Source organism: Mirounga leonina, unplaced genomic scaffold, assembly GCF_011800145.1.
Source record: "Mirounga leonina isolate KUSES-001 unplaced genomic scaffold, KU_Mleo_1.0 Mir_101609, whole genome shotgun sequence".
In the NCBI taxonomy this organism is placed as follows: Eukaryota; Metazoa; Chordata; class Mammalia; order Carnivora; family Phocidae; genus Mirounga; species Mirounga leonina.
In genome coordinates this window covers 2,687,153-2,706,166 of record NW_023270164.1, presented here as the reverse complement: position 1 = coordinate 2,706,166, position 19,014 = coordinate 2,687,153, and the positions used below count along the sequence as shown (strand labels likewise).

Sequence of the window (19,014 nt, the reverse complement as noted above, 5' to 3'; positions counted from 1 at the left end):
TCATTAAAATCAACTTATCAAGTAGACATTGTTATTATTCTATCTCCTTACAGAATCAACTTTATATACCTCTAAAACTGCTTAGAGAAATTTACATTGTGATATTTGATCCTTAAAAACTTTCTTCATAAAAACTGATTATAAAATAGCATAAGCTTCCAAAGGGGAATAAAAAGACCAAAAAAAAAAAAAAAAGGTGCGTCAACTAGAGCCATGAGATTAAACCTTTCCATGAAAATAGGCATTTTAGGGCGCCTGGATGGCTCAGTTGGTTAAGCGACTGCCTTCGGCTCAGGTCATGATCCTGGAGTCCCTGGATCGAGTCCTGCATCGGGCTCCCTGCTCTGCAGGGAGTCTGCTTCTCCCTCCGACCCTCCCCACTCTCATGTGCTCTCTCTCATTCTCTCTCTCAAATAAATAAATAAAATCTTTTAAAAAAATTTTTTTTAAAGAAAATAGGCATTTTAGGGTGCCTGGGTGGCTCAGTCTGTTAAGCATCTGCCTTTGGCTCAGGTCATGATCACAGGGTCCTGGGATCCAGTCCTGCATCGGACTCCCTGCACAGGGAGTCTGCTTCTCCCTCTGCCTGCCTCTCTCTCTCTCTGTCAAATGAATAAATAAAATCTTTAAAAAAAAAAAAGGTATTTTATCCTAACTTTATCTGAGAGCACATACAACATTCTGTCACTTTATGTTGTATCTTGAGAACAGAGACCATGTTTGATTCTTCTGTATATCTCCAGAATCAAAGAGTGTCTGATACACATTTGGAGTATCTAAATGGTTGTTGAATTAATGCACAATTGTTACAGATACCTAGATTGGTCTTATGTTTGAATTCTAAGAACATATAGTTTTTTATTTTTATTTTTAAAAAATATTTTATTTATTTATTTGACAGAGAGACAGAGAGAGCACAAGTAGGCAGAGCGGCAGGCAGAGTGGCAGGCAGAGGGAGAGGGAGAAGCAGGCTCTCGCTGAGCAGGGAGCCTGACGAGGGGCTCTATCCCAGGACCCTGGGATCACGACCTGAGCCGAAGGCAGCCACTTAACAGACTAAGACACCCAGGCACCCCAGAACATATAGTTTTTTAAAATTTACATATACACATGTAATATGTTTTATGTATGCACTTGGGATAATAAGGGGTTGGGGGAAAGATGGTTGTTTAGTTTAGTCTGCTTCTCCACTAGAATGCAAACCCCAGTGGAACAGAAATTTGTCTCTTTGTTACTAATGTATGCCCAAACCACAGACCAGTGCCTGGGCAATATTAGGTAATCAATAAATATTTGCTGAATAAATGAATAAAAGGCAATTTGAGATCAGTGGTATTTCTTACCATTGTGGTTCATTCCACAGAATATAACTGAAGGAGTTTAAAAAAAAAAAAAAAGGCTTGCTGAGTGGCAGTGAAAGTACAGATGAGGTTGGAGGAATATATCCACATGGTTAGCAGTGCATTCTCTAAGAATGCACCTAAAACTTCTGTTTTCTGCAAGAGCAAAGAGAAATCTGCATTTACCCAAGAGGAAGGGAGTTGGCGAGCCAGGTGAGAGGGGGTGAGCAAATCTAGGATGTCAGTGAATAGATCACTGACGCTGTCCATACTGGGGTCCAGACAGGGCAGAAGGAATGTGTTACTAGGACCGTGCTGAAAGAGTAAGAGATGAGAGAGAATAAAGGGAGTGAAGAACAAGTGCAAAAAGAGTGGAAGATTGAGAGGTGGAAAGATTCGCTGAGACTTTGGAGGTGCTGCCCTGTTGGAAAAGACTGAACCTGATCATGAAGAGGAGAGAAGTGGAGGTCCCTGAAAAAATAAGACCTAGGAACTGAGTGAGGAGGCTATCAGAAGTGTCATTAATATGGATGTTGAGTCACTGAGGATAGCTGCCATCCAAATAAAGCTTTGTGATACCAAATATTCCAATGATTCCACACTGTATTTAATGAACAATCTCATCAGGACAATACTCCAGTACATTGCTCAAAGAAACCATGCATGTGACTAACTCAAACGGTTGCACTTATATTCACGAGTAACATTTAAAAGTATTATATAGGCCACACGCTCAGCACAGAGTCGCACTGTCACCCAGCTCCTTGGAACCTGGAACAGCGCTCGCGCTCCGCCCCGCCCCAGCCACGCCCCCTAGCCCCTCCAGAGCCCAGGGCTCCCTCCCCTCTGACCCCAACGACCTGCTAACGGATCCTCATCCCACCCCCCAACTCCCAGGTAACGGACCCACCTTCCGGTTCCAGCCCAGAGCTCGTGAGCCGCTAGCCCAGGAGCCTGCCCGCCTCCTGCCTCCCTCGTCGCCCACTCTGAAAAGGCGCCGAGGACCCGTCGCCACCGCCTTTGGCCCCGCAGCCCTCGCTTGCGCACCGCCTTCGCCTCGATGCCCGGGCCGCCAGCCATGGCCACCGCGCCGCTCTCCCAAGTGCGCCAGAACTACCACCCCGACTGCGAGGCCGCCATCAACAGCCAGATCAACCTGGAGCTCTACGCCTCCTGCGTGTACCTGTCCATGGCCTGCTACTTCGACCGCGACGACGTGGCCTTGAAGAACTTCGCCCAGTTCTTCCTGCGCCAGGCCCGCGAGGAGACCGAGCACGCCGAGAAGCTGATGCAGCTGCAGAACCAGCGCGGCGGCCGCCTCCGCCTGCGCGACGTCAAGAAGCCGGACCGCGACGACTGGGAGAGCGGCCTGAGGGCCATGGAGTGCGCCCTGCACCTGGAGAAGAGCGTGAACCAGTGCCTGCTCGACCTGCACCAGCTGGCCGCCGCCAAGAACGACGCCCACCTGCGCGACTTCCTGGAGCGCCACTACCTGCACGAGCAAGTCCAGTCCATCAAAGAGCTGGGGGGCTATGTCACCAGCCTGCGCAGGATGCGGGCTCCCGAAGACGGCATGGCGGAGTACCTCTTTGACAAGCTCACCCTGGGCGACGGCGACGAAAAGAACTGAGGTGGGACTGTGCCCCGACAGCCCAGGGTGCGTGGCGACTTTCCCTGATCACCATGCCGAGCACGCATACTGCAGCATCGCCTTTGCGAAACGTTCCAGTTTTTTTCTTCCAGTTCTGCCATAAATAAAGTTAATTTGGTTTCAATAAAGTTATTTGGTTCTTAAATAAATAAAGGTCTCTGGTTGATTCATGTGTGCAAATGTCTCACCTTTTACGTTTTAAAGCAGGTATCTAGGCCACATGCAGCTCAGGATCTCCATGGATGGAGGGAGAAGGTATTCCACAGGACCCTGGAAAATACGAAATCAATCTTCCCCTTATAAATGATGTAGTCATGTGGGGGTGGGGTGGGATGGGGTGAGGTGGGGTGAGGTGGAGCCCTGGTGAATGTGGGAGCCAGTGCATGGTAAAAGTATAAAAACATGACCTGACAGTCACAGTTGGGGTTGCCTCTGGAGAAAGTGGAGGGAATGGGATCGGGCAGGCATTAAAATAAAGGGTTCTTAAATTTTACTTGAAAATTTTTAGTTTACTGATATATGCAAATGTTAAATTTTGTTAACTGGGTAGCATGATGGAGACACCAGAAGCCAGCTTGGCAGAGTATCTCTTTTAAAAGCTACCCTGGGCAAAAGTGACAGTGTAACTGAGCCTCAGCTCACTTTCCCACAGACAGGGGAGTGAGTTCATAAGTCATCATGCTGGACATGCGTACTGCCCTTACAAAACACCTAAATATATTTTTTCCTTCAATTGTACCCTTTCTTCCAGTAAAGTAATGTGGTACCAGCAAACCAAAATTACCTTATTAGAAGAGCTGAAGAATACATGGTCAAGGCTGAAACTCAAATCTGTGATACTGAATATGAAGTACAATAAATCCCCTTGAATGTTAAGTCAGTGAGTCTGGCTGCTTTGAAGAATGTAAGGGGTGGGGAAGAGTTGAAGCTGGAAGGCCAGTCAGGAGATACTATAGTTGGTCCAATGAGAGATATTGGTGGCTGAATTGGAGGGGAGGCTCACAAGTGGAGGATGAGACACATTCTAGTTGGACTTGGATGAGTCAACAAGGTTTGCTCATGGACCAGAGGGGAAGAAGGAGAAATGAAAATAATCTGGGTTCTGATGTTTGGACTTGAACACCTGGGTTGACAGTAGTGCTATTTATTAATTTGGGGACTTTTGCCAGAGGCACATCTGGGTTGGAAAGGTGGGAAAGTCATATCATGTAAAATCTGAGATGCCTATTAGATATCCAAATAGAACTATCATGCACGTAGCTGGAAAAAAATGAATCTGGAGCTCAGATAGGAAGTCAAGCTTGGGAATATACACATGGGAAGCATTGTGACTGGATAAATTCACTTAGAAAGAATGTAGAGAGAGTATGGCACAGCCCGCCCCAAGCCCAGGGCAGGTAACATTTAGAGAAGGGACTGAGGTGTTTGAACACCCAGACAGCTGCTGACCCCAACTTGACCATTATCTTATTCTAGACTGAATGGCCACTTATGTGCACTCCCACTGTATCCCCAAATCAGCCTGTTCCTGACCTCACTGTGGCCTCTGGATTGTTCCCTTCAGGATGTGGTGAAGATTTAGCCTTTTTTTTTTTTTTTTTTTTAATCTTCCTGGCTATGTGTAGAAAGAAATTACGTCCCAGTTAAAAAAACAAAAGATTTCCAAAGGAAAGGATAGACGTGTATTTGTATGATTTTCTTTTTTATGTTCCCCTTTCAAAACTGCCTCTTTCTCAGTCCATTCTCTATTCAACCAGATGAAATCATCACCCATGTAATCCCTAGTGCTATCTATCTGAGAAAAACAGTCAAAACATTGTGTTTCCTCTCTGCCATGTGCGGGTTACAAAGATAAAAGCTAAAAATTTACAGACTTTGTCTCTGATATTCAAAGACACATGGGTAGTTTTTTAAAGCCAGCAGATGGCTTTGAAGCATTTAGAAAAATATAACGAAGTTAAGGTAAGCAATAATTACATCCATGTTTCCCCATGGCTGTGCTTCAATACTTCCTTAAGAATGAGGATTATGGTTCTCTGAGCTCAGTTTACAGGAAACTAGCTATTGACCCTTTACTCTGTTTAGTCAAATTTAGTCTTTTTCCTTTATTTCCTTCTCTGCCTGTTTTGAGGACCTCTTCTCTTTCTGGTTTGTCTCAGACCTTACAGGTGTGTGTGTACGTTGCTATTCTGTTACATACTGCTAATCTAACATATATAAGAGGACTACAAGAAGTCCATTTTTAGTCTCACTCAAAGTTAAATCCATCAGTTTTTCTCCTTTTTTGAACACCCAGTGTTATAAGTGCATGCTATATTTGAGGTACTATTTCAGATGCTTTCCAGATGTTGTGTTGTTGTCACATCAACCTTGTGAAGTATGGATCCTCCCTACTTTAAATATGAGAAATTGGGTTCAGAGTAGCGTCATTTTCTGAGACAGCACAGCTGCTAAGTGATAGGGCTAGAATCATCTGACTTTAGAAGGGGATAAATTCTGCATATTTTCTGCTCTGCTGTCATCTCAATTCCTTGAGCTATGTAATCCACATTACATAGATTATTTCATTTAAGCAGTGGTACTGTGGGATGAATCTCTATCCCTATTTTATTAAAAAATGACAGGCTTATGGGTGGTGTTTGCATGTCCCTTGCAAGTGTTCAGACCCATAGTTCATATTCTCTGTTGCATCCAGCCCTGAATTACTTATTTCACACTTGGTGTTCACTAAACACACAGGTCCCTAATCCTCATACGTATCACAAACTGGCTGCTCTCTTTACTTTTATAGGTCACAGTTAGGTTTCTTAAAAGGATCACTTGGGCTTTTTTACTTCCCTGAAAAAATGAATTTGTTTGCGTTAAGTTTTAGAAGCAGTAATACATCTGTAAGATTCAGAAATCAAAATATATCAAAAGATTTATGGTGACTCACTCATTCTGTCAATCTCCCCAGCCTCCCAAATATTTCAACCCAATGGGTGTTTCTGTGGAGGGATAAGCCCTTGGAGTTCTCTACTATGCTACTGACCCTGACATCACCCAATTCAATGATTTTAATATATTTACTGAGTTGTGCAACTAACATCACAATCTAATTTTAGAACAATTCATCACTACCCTCCCCCCAACTACAGTCACTCTGCAATACCACCCCCAGCCCCTGGCAAACATTGATCTATTCTACACATTTGCCTTTTCTAGACATTTAATATAAATGGAAGCATACAATGTGTGCTCTTTTGTATTTCTTTCCCTGGGCAAAATGTTTTTGAGGTTCATCCATGTTGCAACATATATTGGTACTTCGTTCTATTATTTATTGCTGAATAATATTCTACTGTATGGATATGCCACTTCTGTTTATTTACCAGCTGAAAGACATTTGAGTTGTTTCTACTTTTAGGCTGTTGGGAATACTGCTGCTGTAAACAGTCACATACAAATTTAAAAGCATGTTTTCATTTCTCCTGGGCACATACGGGAGTGATATTGCTGTGGCATATGGTAAGCACATATTCAATTTTATAAGAAACTGCTAATCTAATCTGTTCTCTTTTTTTTTAAGATTTTATTTATTTATTTGACAGAGAGGAGAGAGAGAGAGCACAAGCAGGGGGAGTGGCAGGCAGAGGGAGAGGGAGAAGCAGGCTCCCTGCTAAGCAGGGAACCTGATGCGGGGCTCGATCCCAGGACCCTGGGATCATGACCTGAGCCGAAGGCAGATGCTTAATGGACTGAGCCACCCAGGTGCCCCTCTAATCTGTTTTCTAAAGTGTCTACATTATTTTATATTTCTATCAGCAATATGTGAAGGTCCAATTTCTCTACATAAAGATGTAATACATGAAAATGTCTTTTGGGGAGGAGTTAAGATAGTGGAGGAGTAGGGGACCCTAAGTTCGTCTGGTCCCTGGAATTCAGTAGGTAGTTATCAAATCATTCTGAACACCTGCAAAATCAATCAGAGATCTGAGAAAAGAAATGCTGCAATTTTACAAACAGAAAAGCAACCACCTCTTGGAAGGTAGGAGGTACAGAGACTTGAATCTGGGGCTAGATAGATAGATAGATAGATACTGCAGCGGGGAGGGAGCTGGCTTAAGGAGGCTACCGCAAAGTATTATAAGTAATGGAGTGAAAAATCGGAACTTGTAGAAATCTGCTACAGTGGGGGACGTCCCTGGCTTAATGGTGCTCAGGTAGCTAAGTGGGGCAGAATCCCAGGTGGGACAGCGTGGTCTCAGTATCCCGTGAGGTCACAGGAAGAATGGAGATGCCTGAGTGGGGCAGAGTTCCCATGTATTAAGAGCAGGGAAGCCGGCTGAAAAGAGCGAGTCTAGGTGCAGGCTTTCTGCTCTGTGTTGCTATAAACTGTGAAGTGCTGCACGATTTTGTGACATCTCTCCTAGCAGGGGCCCAGCAAAAGGCAGAAGCAATGGTGAGACCCCCCCCCCTCCCCTGGGAGGAACAGCGTGGGTCTGCACTGCAAGAGTCCTTATAATTTGGAGTCTTGAAACTCAGTAGTGTGCCTGAGATAAAAACGCTTGGTTACAGCCTGGGTGAACACAGAGTTCCCATGGAAACCAGGGAGACCAGAGTGATTGACTGCTTTTCTGTGAGGGCTCACTGAAGAGTAGGGGGTACAAACTTTCAGCTCTGGGGCTAGAGAGTGGGGTGCCACCATTTTCATCCTGCCCATTGGTGCTTAAAACCTTCGGGGAGCAAAACAGCGCCACAGAGTGGAATCTGGGGACTCTTACACTGAGCCTGGCCCCCTGGCAAGGGAGGTGCTTTTCCACAAGGGTAAGGCACCTGAGAATCAGCGCAACAGGCTCCTCCCCCAGAAGACCAGCAGGAACAACTGGCTAGCACCAAGTTTACTGATCATAGAGAACTGCAAAGCTTCAGCTTTTGGGGAAAACAATATATAGCATTCCTGGGTTTTTTTTATTCTTTAGTCTCAGTATTATTTTTTCAGCTATTTTTTATTTTTTCAATTCTTTCTTTATTCTTTTTAAGTTTTTATGTATATATTATATTATATATATTTTACTTTTGGTTTCCTTTCATTGTATTTTATTTTATTTTTGTATATATATAAGTTTTTTGTCCTTCCTATTTTGGGATCTGGTTTCTTTTAACAAGCAGACTAAAACATACCCAGGATCTAGTTTTTTGTTTTGTTCTGTTTTGTTTGTTGATTTTTTTCTTATTTTGTTTTGTTTTTGTTTTTTCTTTTTTTTCTGTTGTTGTTGTTATTGTTGTCTTTTCTCTTTCTTCTATTCTTTTCTGGACAAAATGACGAGATGGAGAAATTCATCGCAAAAGAATGAACAGGAAGTAGTACTCACTGCCAGGGATTTAATCAATAAGGATATAAGTAAGATGTCTGAACTAGAATTTAAAACAATGATTATAAAGATACTAGCTGGGCTTAAAAAAAGCATAGAAGACACTAGAGAATCCCCTTCTGGAGGAATAAAAGAACTAAAATCTAGTCAGGACAAAATTAAAATGCTCTTACTGAGATGCAGTCCCAAATAGAAGCTCTAAAAGCAAGGATAAATGAGACAGAAGAGAGAGTCAGTAATATAGAAGATAAAATGATGGAAAATAAGGAAGCTGAAAAGAAGAGAGAAAGACAATTACTGGATCACGAAGGGAGACTTTGAGAACTCAGCAATTCCATAAAGTGAAATCATATCCAGATAATAGGGGTCCCAGAGGATGAAGAGAGGAAGAGATGGGCAGAAGGTTTATTTGAACAAATTATAGCTGAAGCTTCCCTAATCTGGGGAAGGAAACAGGCATTCAAGTCCAGGAGGCACAGAGATTCCCCCCCTCAAAATCAATAAAAATATGGCAACACCTTGACATATAATAGTGAAGCTTACACATTTCAAAGATAAAGAGAAAATCCTGAAAGCAGCTCAGGACAACAGGTCCTTAACTGACAAGGGTAGACACATAAGGCTGGCAGCCGACTTGTCCACAGAGACCTGGCAGGCCAGAAAGGACTGGAATGATACATTCAATGTGCTAAATGGGAAGAATATACAGCCAAGAATACTTTATCCAGCAAGGCTGTCATTCAGAATAGGAGAGATAAAGAGTTTCCAGGACAAACAAAAACTAAAGGATTATAACAATTCCTTTTTTAAAAAAGATTTATTTATTTATTTTAGAGAAAGAGAGTGCATGCACATGAGTGGGGCGAGGGGCAGAGGGAGAGGAAGAGGGAGAGAAGCAGACTCCCTGCTAAGTGTGGAGCCCGCCCTTAAGATTATAACCATCATCAGTAATTAACAAAATAAGAAGGTAGAAAATTAGTAAATATATATAAGACCTGATCAAATCTATCAACAAATTTGACCTAATGGACATTTATAGACTACTCCCCCCAATAGCAGAATGCATATTCTTTTCCAATGTACCTGAAACATTCACTAAGATAGACTATATGCTAATGCATGAAAGGAATCTCAATTAATTTTGAAAAATATTAAATCATACACATATTCTCTGACTACAATGGAATTAAATTGAAGTCAACAACAAAAAGCTACCTGCAGTCCTCCAAAATTGGAAAGTTAAATAGCACACTTATAAATAAGCCATGGCTCAGAGAAAAATTTGCAGGGAAATTAGAAACTCTTTTGAACTCAATGAACAGCAACACATAAATATAAAAAATAATGTATAGGGGCACCTGGGTGGCTCAGATGGTTAAGCATCTGCCTTCGGCTCAGGTCATGATCTCAGGGTCCTGGGATCGAGTCCCACATCGGGCTTCCTGCTCCTTGGGAGCCTGCTTCTCCCTCTGCCTCTCTCTCTCTCTGTCTCTCATGAATAAATAAATAAAATCTTAAAAAATAAATAAATAATGTATAAAAATTTGTGGGGCACAACTAAAGCAGTGTTTAGAGGGAAATTTATAGCTATAAACAATAAAGAAAAGTAATGAAGCAAAACACTGGTTCTTTTAAAAATCAATTAAATTGATAAATCTCTAGATTAGACTGTTTAAGAAAAAGAGGAAAAAGCATAAATTATCAATATCAGGAATGAGAGATTGTATTATTACAGACCATACACTCCTTTACTGTATAATCAGGGAATATTACAATTCTATGCCAACATATTTTATAAATTTAGATGAAATGGATAAATTCCTTGAAAGACAAAATTACTCAAACACAAGAAGAAATATAAAATCTGAATAGATATATATTGAATTTTAATTGAATTTGTTATTAAATTCCTTTCCACTAAGAAAATGCCAAGGACAATTTTCTTCACTGATGAATCCTATCACACATTTAAATAAGAATAATAATTCTGTGCCAAATCATTCAGAAAATATAGGAAATGTGACCACTTCCTAACTCACTTTATGAGTCCCACATTACCACGGTACTAAAACCAAGCAAAGTCATTATAGGAAGGAAAAATACTACAGAAAAAATCCCTCATGGACATTCAAGGAAAATTCTTAACACTGCACGCCAAATCCATCAATATATAACAAAGAATAATACATTATGAACATTTATGGTTTAACCCAGGAATGCTAGATTGATATAACATTCAATAATCAGTCAGTTTAATTCAGGATAATAACAGTAATGGAGAAAAATGAGACCATCTCAATAGATACATAAAAGCATTTCACATAATTTAATATATATTTACAATAAAAACTTTCAGCGAACAGAAAATAGAAGGCAACACCATAAACTTGATAAATAGCTACACAAGCTAACATTATTATTATTCTTTTTAAATTGCTACCAAGTTTACTATGTTTTTCACAATATAGTGCTTCAGGACTTTTTAATGTAAATAAATATTTTTGATTAACTAATTTTCAAAATAATGATACAAATTTAGCATTCTTCTTGGAATGGAAAATTTGCTTGGAGATTACTTCATTCTTTTTCTCTTTTTCAAAAGTGCATCTCGTAGTGCCAGCTGCTTTTCTCAGAAGGAGCACTTGTTTTTTGACCGGACATTATGGGCTATATCGCATCACCATAAAGTTCTTCTGTTTTTTCTTCTCTTTATTTGTGGAACTGGAAAATGGGTTCATTTTGGTTTTCTTCCTCACAAATTCTTTTCAATCTGTCTTTCCAGCCATTGCCGTTGCTAGTCTTGTCTCCTTGTCAGACTTTGGCTTCTTATGAAGGCGTTCAATGTCCCGAAGAGAAAGTAACTCACCCCTGGGATCCTCATCACTATCAATTTCAATATATTTCCTCTTTTGGGCTTTCCCTGGGGCAGCATCGAGTTCTTTCCTCATTTGGGCCATGCGGATTTTCTGGAAGTCTTCCTGAGTTAAAACTTGGCTCGTGCTAATGGCTGCAGCTTTGGGTTTCCGCTCCTCCATGGGCATGCTGTTGAGCTTCTTGGATATTTCTTGCTGTTCTTCATCAGAAGAGCAGTGCACATCAACCCACTCACCATCGGCATCTGCCTCCTCACTGAGATTAGTACTTTCCCACCCATCTTCATCGTTTTCAGCATCCTCTTCTTTTTCAACTTCTAGAATTTCTGCTCCTGGAATGTAATTTTTAGCATCTAATTCTCCATATTCTTGCACTCTTGCTTCTATGGAAGCCCCTGTAGGCTTACCCCGGAATTTCTTCTGCAACATCTTAGGATTCAGTGTTCGGAAGAGTTGAATCAAAGTTCTAGCAGACATCATCACATTCTTACCTGTGTGTTTTATACTGAGCCAGGTCTTGGAGAAGTTCTTCAGTCACGGCTAGAGGACATTGAGCTCTTATCTCTTTTATAGCATTGATTCCTACTGTCATGACCTCCCCAGAGTTCTTGTTGGTGACAAAATTGTTGGCCACAGTCATGAGCACTGACTGAATGATCTCTGGGGGTACTAAGTGATGAGATGCTTGGGCAGCAAACAGAAAGATCTTTGTTACTTCTCTTTGGTGGGGCTGCAGAAACCTTTGCACAAATGGATAGAAGAGAAAAAGCTTGTGAACCCCCACCAATCTGGAGATGAGGTTCATGAGCATCATTTTCACCTCAAACCTCTCCATAGAGCTCTCTAGCTGCTTTAGTAGTTTTTCTGCAAAATCTTGGGGATCATGAATCAAATGAATAGCTGAAAAGTTAAAGACCTCTGATTTTTTCTTCTTTTTTTTGTTTCTTGAGCACTTTCATAGCCTTTTCCAACCTTTTCTTGTGTTTGGAGCTTTTCTTCCCTGTGGCATATTGCACTAGCAGGTCTCTTGCTGTTGGTCCTTCATCCTCAGATTCTGAGTCGCTGTCCTGTTTCTCCTCTTCATCTTTCCCAAGGAAAAATATCAAAGCAGCAACTAATATCTTGGTGACCTTAGAGAAACATGCAGTTGTGATCACATTGACAGTTTTGGCATCATTCCAGATGTTTCTTCTGTAGAGTTCAATCATCACATCCAAAGATATCTTGGCTGCAGTTGCATTGCTATCTCTTAACATGGTGTACATGAAATTCTGCAACACTATATTCACTTTATTGTTCTTGTGTTTTGCATTTATATTCTTGATATCAGTGACAATATGTGTGTATAAAGTCTTTCGCAGAAGCTTATCAGGGCAACGCAGAAGCTCAAAGAAGAGTTCTAGCAAACTTGATGGATTGATGAGATTCTTATTTCTCAGCAAGATCAAAGCTTTGCAAAATGTCATTCGAAGATCTGGATCCAAGACAGTGTGATTATAGGAGAGAAGATCTTTCAGCTCTTGAGGAAAATTACTTAAATGTTCTGGATAGCAGTGACCAATCTGTGCCATAAACATCACCAGCTCTGCCAGTTCTTTGCTAGGTTTGTTTGGTTGTAATTTGAAAATCTCCACATTGGATTTGTAGTGATTATACTGCTGTAGAAACTCCTCAACGTAGGCTGGCAGATCCCACTTGATCAGATTCTGTAGCTGCGGCAGGTTGCTGGGCAGCTTGTTATTGTTTCTGTTAGACATGTTGGCTGCTGACTGGCTCTGCAGGGAACAGTTTTAAGAAACCCCACACCACCGGCAACCACCAACCGTGTTGGCTGCGTGTGTTAACATTATTTTTAATGGTGAAATATTGGGTACTTTCCCCCTAAGACCAGAAACAAGGAAAGCAAGCCTGCTCTCATCACTTCTAATCAATATTTTTAGGAGATACTAACCAGCTAAACAAGGTAACAGAAAGGGGGAAAAGGTATCCATTGGAAAGAAAGAAGTTAAGCTCTCTTTATTGACAGACAACATGATTTATGTATAACTCTAAGGAATTAGTTCTAATAGCTACTAAATTATATCTACAACCAAAAGATTTCAGTATATAAGATCAATACACAAAAATCAATTGTATTCTATGCTAGTAAACAATGAACAGTTGGAAAATTAAAAAATGGAAAAGTTATCACTTAAAATTGTATTAAAAACATGAAATAATTTGGGATAAATTTTACAAAGTATATATAAGTCCTGTATACTAAAAATTATAAAACTCTGCTAAGTGAAATTAAAGAAGACTAAATAGATGGAGAGATATAGGATAAACAGACTGGAAGACTAAATATTATTTAAATGACAATCCTTCCTAAATTGGTCTATATATTCAATATAGTTTCAATCAAAATCTCAGCAGGACTTTCCAAAGAAATTGATAACTTAATTCTAATACTTATATGGAAATTCAAAGGTCTCAGGGTAGCCAAAACAATTTTGGAAAAAAAAAAAAAAGCAAAGATAGAGGACCCATACTGCTTTACTTCAATACTTGCATGAAAGAAACATGAAAGCAACAATAATCAAAACATTGTGGTATTTGATGGTGTAAGAATATACATTTAGATGAATGGAACAGACTAGACCCACATACATATGGTTGGTTGGGTTTCAATGTCAATTCAGTGGGGAAAGGATAATCTTTTCATCAAAAGTTCTTGAACAATTGTCTATCAATATCAATAAAGATGAACCTCAACCCTTAACTCATCATATAAACAAAAATTAACTAAAAGTAGATTATAAAACTACTCATAAAATGTAAGCTATAAAACTTCTAGAAGAAAGTATAGCAGAAAATCTTTGCAAACATGGAGTAAACAAAAATTTCTTACATAGGACACAAAACCCACAAACAGTAAAAGAAAAAGTTGGTCAAATGGATTTTAATTAAAATTAAAAGACAAGTTACAGACTGGAAAAGAATACTTATAATACATATATAGGACAAAGGACTTATGTGATGGTTAATTTTGTGTCAACTCGATAGGGCCAAGGAGTACCCAAGTATTTGGTCAAACATTCTGAATGTGTTTGTGAGGGTATTTCTGGATAAGCTGAACATTGATAGACCGAGTAAAGCAGATTCCTGCTCCCCCTCCTACCTGCCAATGTGGGTAAGCTTCATCCATTCAGTTGAAAGCCTGAATAGAACAAAAGGGCTGACCCTACGTTGAGTAAGAGTGAATTTTTCTTGCTTTTGAATTCAAATTGAAACATTGGCTCTTCCTGGACATTAAGCCTGCTGGCCCTCTGACTGGAACTATATCATTGGCTCTCCTAGGTCTCCAGTTTGCCAACTGCAGACCTTGGGACTTGCCAATCTCCATAATTTCATGAGCCAAACATTACAATAGCTAAATAAATATAAATACAAATACAAATATAAGTATAAATACAGACATACCTCATTTTATTGTGCTTTGTTTATTGTGCTTCACAGATAATTGTGTTTTTTACAACTGAAAGTTTGTGGCAATCCTTCATGGAGCAAGTCTATTGGTACCATTTTTTCCAATAGCATTTGCTCATTTTGTGTCTCCATGTCACATTTTTGGTAATTCTCGTAATATTTCAAACTTGTTCATTACTGTTGAATTTGTTATGGTGATCTGTGGTCAGTGATCTTTGATGTTACTGTTGTAATCGTTTTGGGGCACCATGAACGATATAAGATGGAGAACTTAATCAATAAATGTGTGTTCTGACTGCTCCACGGACTGGCAGTTCTCCCATTTCTCTTCTCCATGGCCTCCCTATTCCCTAAGACACAACAGTATTGAAATTGGGCCAAATATAAAAAAGAATGAAATCTTTCCATTTGCAATGATGTGGATGGAGCTGGAGAGTATTATGCTAAAGTGAAAGTCAGAGAAAGACAAATTTAACTCATGATTTTACTCATGTGGAATTTAAGAAACAAAACAAACAAACATTAGAGGGAAAAAAAAGAGAGGAAAACCAAAAAACAGGTTCTTAACCGTAAAGAACAAACTGATGGTTACCAGAGGGGAGGTAGCTGGGGATATGGGTTAAATAGGTGATGGGGATTAAGGAGTGCACTTGTGATGAGCACCAAGTGTTTCATGTATAAGTCATGAATCACTAAATTCTACACCTCAAACTAATATTACACTGTATGTTAACTAACTGAAAAATTTTTTTTAAAGATTTTATTTATTTATTTGAGACAGAGAGAATGAGAGACAGAGCATGAGAGGGAGGAGGGTCAGAGGGAGAAGCAGACTCCCTGCCGAGCAGGGAGCCCGATGCGGGACTCGATCCCGGGTCTCCAGGATCATGACCTGAGCCGAAGGCAGTCGCTTAACCAACTGAGGCACCCAGGCGCCCCAACTAACTGAAATTTAAATAAAAACTCAGAAGAAAAAAAAGAAATTGGGCCAATTAATAACCCTACAATAGCCATTAAGTGTTCAACTGAAGGAAGAGTCATACATTTCTCTCTCAAAACCAAAAGCTAGAAATGATTAAGTTTAGTGAGGAAGGCCTGCCAAAAGCTAAGACAAGCCAAAAGCTAGGCCTTTTGTGCCAAACAGTCAAGATGTGAAGGCAAAGGGAAAATTCTTGAAAAATTAAAAGTGCTCCTCCAGTGAATACATGAATAAGAAAGTGAAACAACCTTCCTGCTGATATGGAGAAAGTTTTAGTGGTCTGAATAGAAGATCAAACCAGCCGTAACATTCCCTTAAGCCAGAGCCTAATCCAGAGCAAGTCCCTAACTCTCTTCAGTTCTATGAAGGCTGAGAGGTGAGGAAGCTGCAGAAGAAAAGTTGGAAGCTAGCAGAGGTTGGTTCATGGGGTTTAAGGAAAGAAGTCGTCTCTACAGCATAAAAGTACAAGGTAAAGCAGCAAGTGCTGATGGAGAAGCTGCAGCAAGTTATCCAGAAGATCTAGTTAAAATAATTAGAAAAGGTGGCTACACTAAACAGCAGATTTTCAGTGTATAAAAAACAACCTTGGCGCCTGGGTGGCTCAGTTGGTTAAGCGACTGCCTTCGGCTCAGGTCATGATCCTGGAGTCCCTGGATCGAGTCCCGCATCGGGCTCCCTGCTCGGCGGGGAGTCTGCTTCTCCCTCTGACCCTCCCCCCTCTCATGTGCTCTCTCTCTCTCATTCTCTCTCTCTCAAATAAATAAATAAAATCTTTAAAAACAAAACAAAACAAAAACAAAAACAAAAAAACCAACCTTATATTGGAAGAAGATGCCATCTAGGACTTTCATAGCTAGAGAGGAGAAGTCAATGCCTGGCTTCAAAGCTTTAAAAGACAGGCTATCTTGTTAGGGGCTAATGCAACTGGTGACCAAGTTGAAGCCAGTGCTCATTTACCATTCCAAAAATCCTAGGGCCCTTAAGAATTATGCTAACTCTACTCTGCGTGTGCTCTATAAATGGAACAAAGCACAGATGACAGCATATGTGTTTACAACATGGTTTACTGAATAAGCCCACTGTTGATACCTATTGCTCAGAAAAAAAGATTCCTTTCAAAGTATTACTTCTCACTGATAATGCACTTGGTCACCCAAGAGCTCTGATGGAGATGTATAAGATTAATGTTTTCTCATGCCTGCTGACACAACATCCATTCTGCAGTCCATAGATCAAGGAGCAATTTTGACTTTCAAGCCTTAGTATTTAAGAAATACATTTTGTAACGCTATTATTTGCCATAAGATTATGATTCTTCTATTGGATTTTGGCAAAGTAAATCTTCTGTAAAGAATTTACCATTCTTAGAAACAACATTTGTGATTCATGGGAAGAGGTCAAATATCATCACTAACAGGAGTTTGGAAGAAGTTGATTCCAACCTTCATGGATGATTTTGAGGGGTTCAAGACTTCAGTGCAGGAAGTAACTGCAGATGTGGTGGAAAAAGCAAGAGAATTAGAAGTGGAGCCTGAAGATGGGACTGAATTGCTGTAATCTCATGATGAAACTTTAATGGATGAGGAGTTGCCTTTTTTTTTTTTCTTTTTAAGTAGGCTCCATGCCCTGCATGAAGCCCAATATGGGGCTTGAATTCATGACCCTGAGACCAAGACCTGACCTAAAATCAAGACTCAGACACTCAACCAACTGAGCCACCCAGGCACCCCGAGGACTTGCTTCTTATGGATGAGCAAAGAAAGTGGTTTCTCGAGATGGAATCAAATCCTGGTGAAGATGCTGTGAAGATTGTTGAAATGAAAAAAAAATCAGAATATTACATAAACTTAGTTGATAAAACAGAAGCAGAATTTGAGAGGACTGACACCAATTTTGAAATAAGTTCTACCATGGGTAAAATGCTATCAAATAGCATCATATGTTACAGAGAAATCATTCATGAAAGGAAGATGAGGCAAACTTCATTGTCTTATTTTAAGAAATTGCCACAACCAACCCATCTTTGAGCAGCCACCACCCTGATCGGTCAGCAGCCATCAATATCGAGGACTAGCCAAAAGATAATAGCTCACTGAAAGCTCAGATGATGGTTAGCAATTTTTAGCAAAAAAGTATTTTTATTTTTATTTTTTAGCAATAAAGTATTTTATTTTTTTAAAGATTTTTATTTATTTATTTGACACAGAGAGAGACAGCAAGAGAGGGAACACAAGCAGGGGGAGTGGGAGAGGGAAAAGCAGGCTTCCTGCTGAGCAGGGAGCCCGATGCAGCACTCTATCCCAGGACCCTGGGATCATGACCTGAGCCAAAGGCAGACGCTTAACAACTGAGCCACCCAGGCGCCCCAGCAATAAAGTATTTTAAAATTAAAGTATATATATCGTGTTTTTAGACATAATGCTGTTGCACACTTTATAGACTATAGTATAATGTAAACATAAATGTTTACATGTACTGGGAAGCCAAAAAAAATCATTCAACTCCATTAATTGCATACTTGCTTTATTGTAATGGTCTGGTCATTAGGAACTGAACCTACAATATCTCTGAGGTATGCCTGTATACCACATTTTATTTCTCCATTCATCCATTAATAGATATTTAGATTACAATAGATATTGTAATGGTCTGGTCATAAGGAACTGAACCTACAATATCTGAGGTATGCCTGTATACCACATTTTATTTCTCCATTCATCCATTAATAGATACTTAGGTTATTTCCATGTGTTGGCTATCATAAATAATAGCAACATGCTGGATCATATGGTAGTTTTATTTTTAATTTTTAGAGGAACCTCCATACTGTTTTCCATAGCAGCTGCACAATTTATATTCCTACCAACATTGAACAAATGTTCCCTTTTCTTTATACCTTCACTAACACCTGTTGTTTCTTGTCTTTTTGATTCTAGCCATTCTAACAGGTGCTAAGTGATATCTCATTGTGATTTCGATTTGCATTTCCCTGATGATGAGTGATGCTGAGCATCTTTTCATTTATCTGTTGGCCATCTGCATGTCTTTTTGGAAAAATGTCTATTCAGACCCTCCTCCCTTAATTTTTGTGAAGGATATAAGCCTCATGTGGTGTGGTTAACACACCACAATATTACACAATATTCAGAATCTGCTTATATGATTACTTTTACCAGTGTGTTGTGTATTTTCATACATTTTCATGTAACTAATTAGCATCCTTTCATATCAGCTTGAAAAAGTCCTTTTAGCATTTCCTGTAAGGCAGGCTGAGTGGCCATAACTCCTTCAGCTTTTGTTTGTTTGGGGAAGTCTTTATCTCACCTTTGTTTCTGAAGGACAACTTTGC

The 19,014-nt window shown here is 40.0% G+C and overlaps 2 protein-coding genes across 2 annotated transcripts; one reads left to right on the top strand and one right to left on the bottom strand.

The window, feature by feature from the left end:
- The first annotated feature begins 2,388 nt into the window (after positions 1–2,388).
- Positions 2,389–3,087, top strand: LOC118008850 (ferritin heavy chain-like). Its single transcript, XM_035002671.1, has one exon. It carries the CDS (start codon positions 2,401–2,403, stop codon positions 2,968–2,970), a length of 570 nt encoding a protein of 189 aa, XP_034858562.1. The 5' UTR covers positions 2,389–2,400; the 3' UTR covers positions 2,971–3,087.
- Positions 3,088–10,848: 7,761 nt separating this feature from the next.
- Positions 10,849–12,975, bottom strand: LOC118008843 (protein SDA1 homolog). The gene is given in 4 exon segments (XM_035002657.1): positions 10,849–11,010; positions 11,012–11,708; positions 11,710–12,155; positions 12,157–12,975. Coding segments are annotated over 4 exon segments (2,055 nt in total). The 3' UTR covers positions 10,849–10,917.
- Between the last annotated feature and the right edge of the window lie 6,039 nt (positions 12,976–19,014).